We start from the raw sequence: 12,124 nt of genomic DNA, 5'->3' as shown, positions 1-12,124 counted from the left end.
TACGCATTTTAGCATTGAAATATTTTAAATATCTTATAGTAATACTCGTGAAAGCTCCCATTAAACCATCTGGATTAAATATGGGTCATCTGTCCCACTGATTTCTTTCCATACTACTTTTATAAAAATAGTATTTTCCTATGATCACATAGCTAAAGGCTCCTCAAGAAGACATGTTCAATATCATCTAGGATTGTAATTCAGTCAATCCTTAATTTTAGAAATGCGCCCTTCACATACCTGTCCTATTGAGTTGAGAAGTTTGTGGAGGAGAGCAAGAATTAATGCTCAGATCTGCAGTTATCATTGCAATTATGTTTTTAATGCATAGGAGAGAATGTGGTTTTAAACTAAACAACATTAACAGATTCTGGGAAAAGTAGATGAATTGGCCAAGAGCTAGGTCCAAATTTGTAACTTCTTCCTTGGGATGAACCCCCATGAACCTCCCCAAATGGAAGTAACTGTGGAATATTCAAACACTTAACCTAGGCTTGTTAACGCAACACAATCTGAGTCGGGCCTGTGACCACACCCCCCTTTTGTCATAGGATAAATTAAAAAAGGAGAGTAATAGTGCAGGCAGCCAGGCAGGTCCTGCCCAGATGCAGAGGGAGACAGTTGCGTGTGCCCCCCCCACCCTATCAGTGCCCCTTTTATATCACAATAATAAATTTGGAGGAGAATTATCAAAGGAACCAACTGCTCAGCTGAGGTCAGGGGATGTGAAAGCAAGCCAGAGCACACACTTAAAAAACAAAAAATAGGAAGAACAGATTAAAATGGAGCTGATTCCAGGTAAATGCAAACACAAGCCCTGAAGAGAATAAATGGAAAGGATGCCTATTTTCCTGTAGATGCTGTCCAAGAGAGACTCTCAGGGTCTGAGATGATGCATTCGTACAAATGAGAAGTTCTGCACGAACACACATGTCCTTCAGATTCATGCTATTTATCTTTTACTAAACAGAAACAACAAAGCTCTTTTGGCAGCTGAATGAAACCAGGATCAGCTTCTGTTTGTGAGAAACCCCGGGGAAAGACAAGATGAAGCCAGCACTTGCAGGCTTGCATATTCTCAAAGGGCTGCATCTGACGAACGTGTCTGTTCTAAAAGGAGTTCTCAGACTCTCAAAGCTTGCCTTCAACAGTCCTGCCTCCCCGCCCCCCCAGCCAGAGTCTGAAAAGGCACCATGGGACAGCTGATGTTGTGGATACTGGATACACATGGCCCTGGGTGTGTGGGGCGGGGAGGAAGGGACAGTCTTTTGCTGGCTCAGAGCTTCACATGTTGGTGCTCATCCGGGACTGGCTGTTTGCTGGAGTGAGTTCACCTTGGCTTCCTTCTCGTGGAGGAGACTGTAACAAGCCAAAAGAGAGACCCAAGGCCCAGTAAGTAATCAGCTAGAAAAAGAGCTTCTCCTAACCCACAAGTTGCCACAGCAGCAGGCAAGTGGAGGAAACCCCACAGGGAACCAAAACCAGACCAATGCAATAATGAGGGACTGAAAGATTAGATAGCATTTGGAGACACCCTTTTCTTCTTCAGAAAAAAAGTGACATTAGTAAAAGAATCCCGCCTTTTGGTTTGTCTCACAAAGAATCACACAATTAAGGGAAACCTGAGGACTTAGGGACCCAAGGATGTGCACAACATCAAGGTCTCTTCTAAGGCTGGGCAAAGCGTTTTGAAAGAAGTGTTTCATAACAAAGCCCTTTCCCCCTAAATAGTTCAAGCAGTTATGTCTTTTGCCAGGGTCACACAACTACTTCAAAAGCAGTTCCCAGCTGCTTCTTTCAAATGCCTCACATAGCCCTCTTCTCTTCATACACCAGTCTGCATCTTTCCCATGGATCTGCCCAGAAAAATCCACCTTTGGATTATGTTCATTTTGTCATTTCCTGTTGCAAGAACGTCTGTGCATAATACATAATGAAACTATGACATTCATTGCTACCAGATGTAGAATGGACTCAAACTTAAGATAGTTTTAAAGTGGAAGTAGAGGAATTCAGGGAGGAAGGTGCTGTAACAACAGCTATTAGTCCTGCGGGCTATATACTCACTCTACAGTCAGAAGCAAAGTTCCTTACATCCCAGTTTCTGGGAAGCTAGTGGAAAAGAGCTATTGCTCTCAGGTCCACAAGTAATTTTCTTGGATAGATGTGATTGGCCATTACAGAACCCAGAAAATTTGACTAGAAAGTCCTTAGGCTTAACCCAGCAAGGCTCTTCTTACATTCACAATTACTTCTGTACTAAAGTAATAAGGTACTTCTAAGAAAGGTGAAAGTCTTACCTAATCTGCTTGTGGCCTTTGAATATTTAAGCATCAGCTAAAGTCATTCAGGAGATGCACAGAACTACTTGCCCTCGCAGGACTTATTAGCTCAGCCCAAATGCTCTCATTTATATTTACACCAACCGCCAATTGATGCCAGCCCATGAAGATGCAAGCCCCTGGCAAATGCAGGGCACTTTTGCTCACCTTCACATGGATCTGATTACGCAGGACAGCAGCTCGTAGAATCATAGCTTTGGCGCGACGCTGAAACTCCTTTCCCATGAGCAGGGACTTTTCAAAGGTAGTACTGCGCTGGTCAACGTCTCTGGCATACAAAATCTACAGAACAAGATTAAGTAGCTGGAGAGATACAGAGACTGTTCAGGGATGAAGAGGAGCAGCAAATGAGTGCCACAGGATCTCTGAGAAACAAAATACAGTAGCACCTCCAGTATTTCTGGAGGGAAATGAAATAGTGAGAAGTGTCTTCTGAAAATTTAGAAACCAAAAAAGCCACTCTGAGTTCTTTTTAAGTAGAAACACAGGATTTTTTCTTTAAATAATTAATTAAACTCAAGCAGGGTTTCCTGTAACCAGGAGCTATACCTTGTGTGTTCAGATTCTTATGTTTGCTAAAATATTCTAGACTATGGCATAATTACTGATGTTCTCATCCATACATGCATTAAATTTAAATTCTTCTCAGTGGGGACATAATATAGGCCTTGCTTTTCTCCGGGCTGCTGGTACTGCAGCAAAAGGACGTGGAAACAATTCGATCCATTCTTCCTAGTTAGCCATTGGCTTTCAGAAGGGGCCAGAAAGACTCATGAGCATGTGTATGACTGGGACTCACCTTGCTGTGGGAGTCTATTCTGGCATTTATCAGCCCCTCTAGGATCAGCTGAGTGAGTTCATCCTCCAGAGCTGCCACAGTGGTGTTGAAGGCAGTGGCCATCTTGCGCATGTCTGCTGACACATAGGGGCTGAAATACTGGAAAAAAGGGAAAAGTCAGGAGAGAAACAGACAGAGGAATACTCAAGAGTGTCTCTGCACTGCATCCAGTGAGGAAAGGAATGAAAGGAAGCCACAGTGAAGCCACAGAGAAAGACAATTACCTGGATGAGGGCCCGATTTCGGATCTGAGTGTAAAGTGTTCTCACGTGAGGTGCCAGGTACATATCCAATAGCAGATTATCCTGTCCAGAATAGGAAGAATGGACATAAAACTCTCCAAACCTTTGCTCTATAAAACAATCATTTACCAAGGCATTGCCACATTTCCCTTGGAGTTGCCATAACACTCATTAATCTTCTAGTATTAGTACTACATTTGCTATTAACCTGGGAGAGCTGGAACTAACTATAATAGCAACAGAGGAAGAGAATATCCACAACTTTAATTATCTGTTTCACTGGCTTCTTCTGAACAGGGCAGTCTCAAAAGAAAAAAAAAGGTCTGTCAAGATAAATTTTTGAAAAATAGTCATTTATTAAATTTATCTCCACCCATCTCCCCCTAACGGAGGACTCTGGGCTGCTCACAAAATCCATTAAAACAATAAATACATAAAACATAAAAACTATACAAAACATTACCAAACAAGAAAAAATCCAACAGGCTGACGGTTCCAGAGCTGCAGACGACAGGCCTCTAAGGGCCAGCCATCCCCACACTTGGTGACTTCCCTCCCCACCCCAGGCCAAGTGGCAGAGCCAGGTCTTCAGATCTCTCCAGAAGGCCAGGAGTGAAGGGGCCAATCTCACCTCCGGGGACAAAATATTCTAAAGGGCGGGGGCTACAGCTGAGAAGGCCCGCCTTCTGGACCCCGCTAATCGGAGCTCTTTTACCGAGGGGGTCTGAAGCATGCCCTCCCTGTGTGATCGGGTGGGACGGGATGAAGTCATGGGGAAGAGGCGGTCCCTTAGGTAACCTGGTCCCATGCCATGTAGGGCTTTAAAGGTGATAACACCTTTAAATCTTACGCATGTATCTGAACTAGCTCTCAAGATAGTACAATTTCAGCCTAACAACTATTACATAGGCAGAGCCTCTTCCTCTAGCAACATTTATTTGTTTTCCTTCCTTTCTATTTTTTGAGATATTTAATAGGTCTCTGTATATTTATAAAAGTACACACGTAGCTATAAAATACTTTTCTATTTTTCAGACTGAGCTTAGTATGCTAGTAGCTTGCAATAACGCCTTACCTGAACACATTGAAACAGGATGGGATTGATTAAGGCTAACATGCAAGAAGGGCAGATACTCACACACTCCCAGACTATGACCTGGTATTACCTCTAAAGTCTTTCACTCGCCCCTTCTTAAGCCAGGCCTCTTATCCTTCTGAGACAAGAGCAGCTTCACCCAATTAGCAAAGGGTTCTCACAGTTCAAAGGCTGTTGCAACTCCTTTCCAAAACATACTGGGAAAAACCAAAACTCTAGGACATACCTTCATTTCATCCAGCAACTTGAGACATGAAGCATATTTGGATTCATAGAACTTGAAGATGATGTCACGGACCTGTGGTTCCAGCTCTAAGAACAGTTTGAAGGAGCTGCAGATACAGAAGGGGTCACACAACCCAAAATCTAGTCATCTTCTATGTCTCTTTCAAAGAGGACTACTCTATTCAATGAGAGAGTCATTTTGATTGGGTGACCATTTCTACAAAGGTGCGAGTGACCACTAAGTGTCTCAAGAGCCAAAGAGCAATGCAGTGGAAAGACATGAGAGTCTAAAATCTAGACTTAGTTGGGAGTAAGACTACAGTTCTTCATCCTCCCTTTCTTAAAAATAAAGGAAAAGCAGTCACAGGAAATTAAAACTGAATATAGTGGATATAAGATGAGAGACCCTACTCTTGTTCATTCCTGCCATCTGTCTGCTCCCATAAATAAATCCTCTAACAGATCCATCACAATTTAGTTTTTTTATTTCATCACTGAAGGTCCCACAAATCATTCACCTGCTGGAGATGACATTACGTTGCAATTCTTGTCGGTCAAAGGTTGCTAGTGCGCACAGGCCACCATATACAGCTACATTGCTAGGAGAGAGCAGCTGGAAAAAAAGAGAGAAGGGAGAGCCTCTAAAGAATATAAATAAGGAGACCCAGGTTGCCTGAATCCTTTCTCCAGATTCATAAACCCAAGGAAGAGGTGGCCCTCCCAGAAAAAACAAGGGAAAAAATATCCCTTGATCTCCAAGCCAGATTTAGCTTGGAAAAGGTCACAGGTGGTCTCAAATGAGCCATTTCCCCCATATTAACCCCATTATTTTGCCAGCTCACATCTTTCCCACATCCTCACCTCAGGGAAGTCACAGTGATCAAATGAGGCCAACAGGAAGCACTTTGCTGCCTGCTTGTATTTCCGGGCAGCTAGTTCAGCCAAGCCTAAGAATGACACTAAGTTACTCTTGTGCAGATGAATGGGAAGAAACAGAAGGCTAGGGGTCACACAGAAACCTAAGGGAGAGCTTCTGAGATTAATAATAGTTCTAGGAATAGAAACTGACTTGGGGGGCTTTGAGCAGTATGATATTGGGGTAGAAATTGGAAAGGCAAGATGGAACATTCTGCTAGTATATTGCACTACTTGGACACAACACTAAGGACAGTATCCATGAAACAAACAAATCACTTTCTCACCTGCAGCACATTTCAATTTGGTAAGGATGGCCTGTGTCTGGCTGTCCCGTTCTCCTCTTTGCTAGATAGGGAAGAGGGAGAGAATCACCAAATGAGCACCACTATTTTAGCTAATTCCTTCCATTAAGCTTGTCTGAGGAAGCAGTTCTGCTCTCTGATTTCTTTTCAGAGAAATTTCACATGACCCAAGAGCTCATCTGAAAAGTAGATGGATTCATTCAAAGCTCAAAACAGGGATCATGTGCACAATACATTACCATGTAGGCCAATGAGGAAACCGGGTCTCTGCTTCTTTTCATAAGGGAATCTGAACCCCATGTCTACTTCCATGTCCATTATTAATTAGATAGCTCTAACAATCCTTCTACAAGGTAAAATAGTACACAGCATCACAGAGGTGGGGTCAGACATTAGACAGGACTATATTGTCTCGGGATATTAACCTAGGGCACCTGAAGACACATGAGGAAGTAGCATGACCTAGCACTTAAGCATATGACTAGATCAGGGTGAACTAGTTTCAAATTCCCACTTGCTTGGGAAAGTCAGAAGGTGATGAGGCAATCATTGGAATCTCTTGCAATAGACAAGTTGGAAAAAGCTTACTACCTCTGAAATCTCTGGCGTGGATTCTGCTTTGCTCACATAGCTCAGGACATGGGACCAGTTTTGAAGATAAACACTGACCTGCAAAGAAACAAGTCCAGACGTAGCTGAGTAATATATTACCTGCTATGTTCCATTCTGTGCCTCTGTAAAAGAGGTAGTTGTGAAAAAGAGACTTTTTTTGAGGAGTTGTAGTAGCCCACAATTACTGACTCATGGGGACCTCATGAAAGGTACTGATGGGAAAACTGGAAATTTGGAGTGCAAAGACAGAAAAGGGAGGTTTATATGTTAGTTATGAGTTGGAAAAAAAGCCTATCTTGAACAGAGATTAAATTCTACTAGTGTCCCCTCCCCAAATAAAGGACTGCTGAGATAAATTGCTGTTTACCTTGATAACATTGAGGCACATGTTAATAACATGTTTTGCACTGGTGCAGTAATCACGGGCTCGTGAATAACATTTAAGGGCATTGCTGAGGTCTCCACAGTCAAGGTAGTGATCTCCCAAGTCATCATGGCCTCTCCTAAAAAGAAGGCACATGTCAGCTATAAATGAATAAGCAAGGGAGCATCAGAAATGCCTAATCCTAAAGAAAAGCATTGTTTGTCCTTGTCCAAAAAGTCTAAATACTGGGTAACACATGAAGAATTTCTTGTTTATTGCTTGCAGATACTCAGCACCAACATTTCTGTAGAAAACTAAAGATGAGGATCAAGTATAGTTATTTATTATGCTTTTTCAGTATTCTTCTCTTACAAAGCCTACTGTGCTTCATTCCTAAATACCTCCATTGCCTCTTGTGAGCATTTACCTCCTTGCAAAACGATTCATAAGCTACCATGAATAATTCCCACCATAACTGAGGAATGCAGCTGCTATGCACATTATCAAAGTCAACAAATATATACTATGCAAGGAGTACAAGGCACACGTGTTGCAACATCTGAGTGTGGGACTGAGCGGTGGCAGCATTAGGAAAAAAGTGGGTCACAGAAAGGAAAAAAAAGGTATATTGGGGCATAAGCTGTGTCTCACACATTGCATGTTTAGAACAAAAATAGTGTATTTCACACTAACTTCTATGGGCTCATAGAGGGGCATTATGGTAAGCACACTACTTATTTAATTCCTGGGGATGAGCAAAAAGCAGTTCAGACATTTAATTTCCATTCTCAAGAAATACTTGGGAAATTATTCTGTGAGCACAGACCATGGAAAACCCTTTTTGTGTGAAAAGGAAATGGGTACCATATTTCTACACAAAGATTCCTTCATGGTTTTATTTCATGGCAACGTGTATCAGAAAACTGTAAATAATAAATTCAAGAAAATGTCATTTGAAGTATACACAACCCCTCAAAATGATTCCAGGAGGCATTTTAAAACATTATTCTGAAATTAGTTTTACAAATTCGCAATTGCTGACTCTGATTTCTTTTTCTTTTTTCATAAATTAATCTCCTTGGTATCACCTGATGCTTTCCTTGATTGAATTTCCTTTGTAGTTCTTAAGATCTGTGTCTAACTTTTCCAGCTTGAGAAGAGCTTTTTTGCGGGTAGCCTCGACCCACGCTGTGTCTAGAGGAGGGGGCTCTATCCCACCATCTGGGACAGCATCAGGTGTGTTCTGCAGCTCTCTGAAAAGGAAACAACAGATACACAAAGTGTACAGGAACACAGAATTATCTGTTACCTACAGATATAACAACCTTTATACTGCAACAATCTGCAAGAACAGAGAAGGATTATAGTAATGCATAAGGAAGATAATCTAATTGGCTTTACAAGATATTGATATCTTGGTCAGTGAAACTCTAAATTCAGAAAAGCAGTTCTATTAATATATTGTGTTCTGTCTAAAGAAAAGTGGAAATTCACACAGCCATTTATAAAATGACAATTTAATGACACTGGGGGTGCTAGCAGCCCTCTGGATCTTCTAATCTACAACTCCTACAATCCCTTGCCACAGGCTGTGCTGAATGGATTGATGGGTGTTAAAACTGCTGGCAAGATAGGAAAGCTACTATAGATGGAAAACAAGTTGGACCCATTTGTTTCACTATTTGAGTGAGCAACAGCAACACTATCAACCTTCTTGATTTAACCAAGAAAGTAGACAAAGAGCCAAGAAGATCAAAAGCTGACTTCAGTAGCATAACTATGCTCTCCCTCCCTGCTAGATAGGTTTTTTTTAACAGCAAACATTGTCAGCTACACTCAGTTCTAATGCTCAGTTCATAAGAATACCAGAACGCAAATGAAAGGGCTCTCTTTCTACAGGGTCCATGGATGGCTCTTAAGATGTAAAGGAAGAGCCCAAACTGAAACCATATGCAAATGTTGAACAAGAAAGATAACCTCCTGAATACGGTCATCTGGCTATTATGGGGTCTCTCTCAGAGGTTTCTCCTTTTTACATATACAGACGGTACTGCAAGATTTCCATGGGAATCGGGTTTGGCAATAGTAGTCCTAATTTAAAAAAAAAAAAAGTAAAAGGAATGTTCCTCCCAATTAACAATCTTTTAGCTTACTGAATATTATTAGGAAAATATATGCTATCTATTTAAGATAAAAGCTATTAGATTGGGCTGAGGCAGAATCTATCACCAAACAACCAGACGGGTTACAAGGAAGATCACTCCCATAAAGACTATGCCCTGATACTACAGTTTTTGATTGAAAAATATACAGCTAGTCCCAGATCAATGCCATAAGTTGCCTTTGAAGATTTTAAGGCTGCCTTTGATTCAATTTCTAGACATAGATTATGGCAAAGAATGAAGGAATTCTTACCTTCATTCTGTTGATACTTTTTATAGCAAAAACCTAATGAAAATTCTAGAATAAAAGTCCATGTTCTATCCAGAACTATTGTAATAAGGAAATCTGGATGGGTTAGGCAGAGCTGTATTCTGGCTCCAATACTACTCAACATGGTTCAATAAATTCCCTGGTTTCATATGATTTGATCCATCATCTCCCAAAGCTGGCAACAAACATGTTTCAACTCTTCTTTATGTGGACAATGTAGTCCACTTGGCACTGACCCAGGCTCACCTGAGAATGGCCTTGTGGTCCCTTACAGAATTTTGCAATGGAGGAACTTTTAGAAATTAATTGCAATGAAGTAAGTGTCATGGTCCTTCCAAAACACCTTAAAGTCCACAGGTGGAAACTAAGTAGGAATGGCCTACTACAGGTACAATTATTCAAATATTTGGGAACAGTATTCCATGTAATAGGAAGCTGGAATGCACAACTAGAGTACTTGCTACAGAATGCACAGAAATCAACTTTGGTTACTCTGGCCTTTTATCAGGGAGCATTTTATATCCCAGCAGCAGTTAAACTATTAATTGCTAAAATCCAAGCATTAACTTCTGTATGGTGCAGAGAGAACCCTCTAAAAATATTCACTAAAAACAATCTTCTGCCCCATCAGATTGCTAAAAAATGTATCAGAAGAAGTTAACCAAACAATAAAGCTCCATTCTGCCTGATTTGAAAATTCCTCTGGTTACTTGCAGGATGGTACATTAGCCTTAGACCCTGACTGTGCCACAGTCAAGTTAAGCAGAGAATAATAGATATAGAAAGCCAGGAAACTCAATCTTCTGTGCCAGTAGGTTTCTGCTTAGGTGCTCAACCTTCAATTTCAGCCCAGCCAAATACCTTAGACAGACTGCAATATCTAAATATAGACAAGCTAGGACGGTAGCACAATCTCACTGTTACCAGCTGTTGACTTGGAAGGGAAGTGTAAGAAAATTCCTTACAATGAACAGTTTTGCCCCTGTAGAATGGGTAATGGTGAGAAGGCTGCTCATTGTCTTCTGAACTGCCCCTTTTATAAGGATATTCATGCATACTATTAGCCAATTCTCCAGAGCACCCAGGCGTATTTTCTCTTTGGTTTCCATTTTCTGACAGACATGATATATTCTCCCTGAATGCCTCTAAATTCAGCTGCATTCCCTACAGATATCGAAAGGGGATAAGTACATATTTCAGGGAGCACTGTTGGAATCTGTGCCACAGTACTTTACAGTCAGGTCCAGAAATATTGGGACATCGACACAATTCTAACATCTTTGGCTCTATACACCACCACAATGGATTTGGAATGAAACAACACAATGCGCTTTAACTGCAGACTGTCAGCTTTAATTTGAGGGTATGTACATCCAACTCAGGTGAACGGTGTAGGAATTACAACAGTTTCCATATGTGCCTCCCACTTGTTAAGGGACCAAAAGTAATGGGACAGAATAATAATCATAAATCAAACTTTCCCTTTTTAATACTTGGTTGCAAATCCGTTGCAGTCAATCACAGCCTGAAGCCTGGAACACATAGACATCACCAGACGCTGGGTTTCATCCCTGGTGATGCTCTGCCAGGCCTCTACTGCAACTGTCTTCAGTTCCTGCTTGTTCTTGGGGCATTTTCCCTTCAGTTTTGTCTTCAGCAAGTGAAATGCATGCTCAATGGGATTCAGGTCAGGTGATTGACTTGGCCATTGCATAACATTCCACTTCTGTCCCTTCAAAAACTCTTTGGTTGCTTTTGCAGTATGCTTTGGGTCATTGTCCATCTGTACTGTGAAGTGCCGTCCAATGAGTTCTGCAGCATTTGGCTGAATGTGAGCAGATAATATTGCCCGAAACACTGCAGAATTCATCCTGCTGCTTTTGTCAGCAGTCACATCATCAATAAATACAAGAGAACCAGTTCCATTGGCAGCCATACATGCCCACGCCATGACACTACCACCACCGTGCTTCACTGATGAGGTGGTATGCTTAGGATCATGAGCAGTTCCTTTCCTTCTCCATACTCTTCTCTTCCCATCACTCTGGTACAAGTTGATCTTGGTCTCATCTGTCCATAGGATGTTGTTCCAGAACTGTGAAGGCTTTTTTAGATGTCGTTTGGCAAACTCTAATCTGGCCTTCCTGTTTTTGAGGCTCACCAATGGTTTACATCTTGTGGTGAACCCTCTGTATTCACTCTGGTGAAGTCTTCTTTTGATTGTTGACTTTGACACACATACACCTACCTCCTGGAGAGTGTTCTTGATCTGGCCAACTGTTGTGAAGGGTGTTTTCTTCACCAGGGAAAGGATTCTTCGGTCATCCACCACAGTTGTTTTCCATTGTCTCCCGGGACTTTTGGTGTTGCTGAGCTCACCGGTGCGTTCCTTCTTTTTGAGAATGTTCCAAACAGTTGTTTTGGCCACACCTAATGTTCTTGCTATCTCTCTGATGGGTTTGTTTTGTTTCTTCAGCCTAATGATGGCTTGCTTCACTGATAGTGACAGCTCTTTGGATCTCATCTTGAGAGTTGACAGCAACAGATTCCAAATGCAAATAGCACACTTGAAATGAACTCTGGGCCTTTTATCTGCACATTGTAATTGGGGTACTGAGGGAATATCACACACCTGGCCATGGAACAGCTGAGAAGCCAATTGTCCCATTACTTTTGGTCCCTTAACAAGTGGGAGGCACATATGCAAACTGTTGTAATTCCTACACCGTTCACCTGAGTTGGATGTACATAC

At 41.6% G+C, this 12,124-nt stretch overlaps 1 protein-coding gene across 3 annotated transcripts in view; it reads right to left on the bottom strand.

Moving 5' to 3' along the window:
- Positions 1-300: 300 nt before the first annotated feature.
- Positions 301-12,124, bottom strand: part of GPS1 (G protein pathway suppressor 1) — a 19,692-nt gene continuing 7,868 nt past the window's right edge. For all 3 annotated transcript variants that reach the window (XM_007434181.4, XM_088138439.1, XM_088138437.1), the window contains 11 exons: positions 8,028-8,192; positions 6,943-7,078; positions 6,555-6,632; positions 5,946-6,006; positions 5,605-5,690; positions 5,262-5,356; positions 4,745-4,850; positions 3,405-3,485; positions 3,142-3,279; positions 2,490-2,624; positions 301-1,359 (listed from right to left, as the gene is read on the bottom strand). In XM_007434181.4, the coding sequence (XP_007434243.1) occupies positions 1,285-1,359; positions 2,490-2,624; positions 3,142-3,279; positions 3,405-3,485; positions 4,745-4,850; positions 5,262-5,356; positions 5,605-5,690; positions 5,946-6,006; positions 6,555-6,632; positions 6,943-7,078; positions 8,028-8,192 (1,156 nt within the window). In that variant the 3' untranslated portion in view covers positions 301-1,284. The remainder of the gene's footprint in view (positions 1,360-2,489; positions 2,625-3,141; positions 3,280-3,404; positions 3,486-4,744; positions 4,851-5,261; positions 5,357-5,604; positions 5,691-5,945; positions 6,007-6,554; positions 6,633-6,942; positions 7,079-8,027; positions 8,193-12,124) is intronic.

This window comes from Python bivittatus, unplaced genomic scaffold (genome assembly GCF_059951505.1).
Source record: "Python bivittatus isolate LINGU-HERP-01145 unplaced genomic scaffold, Pbiv_v1 ctg000220_np1212, whole genome shotgun sequence".
Classification (NCBI taxonomy): domain Eukaryota; kingdom Metazoa; phylum Chordata; class Lepidosauria; order Squamata; family Pythonidae; genus Python; species Python bivittatus.
Note: the sequence above shows the minus strand (reverse complement) of the source record. Positions and strands in the feature narration are given on the sequence as shown.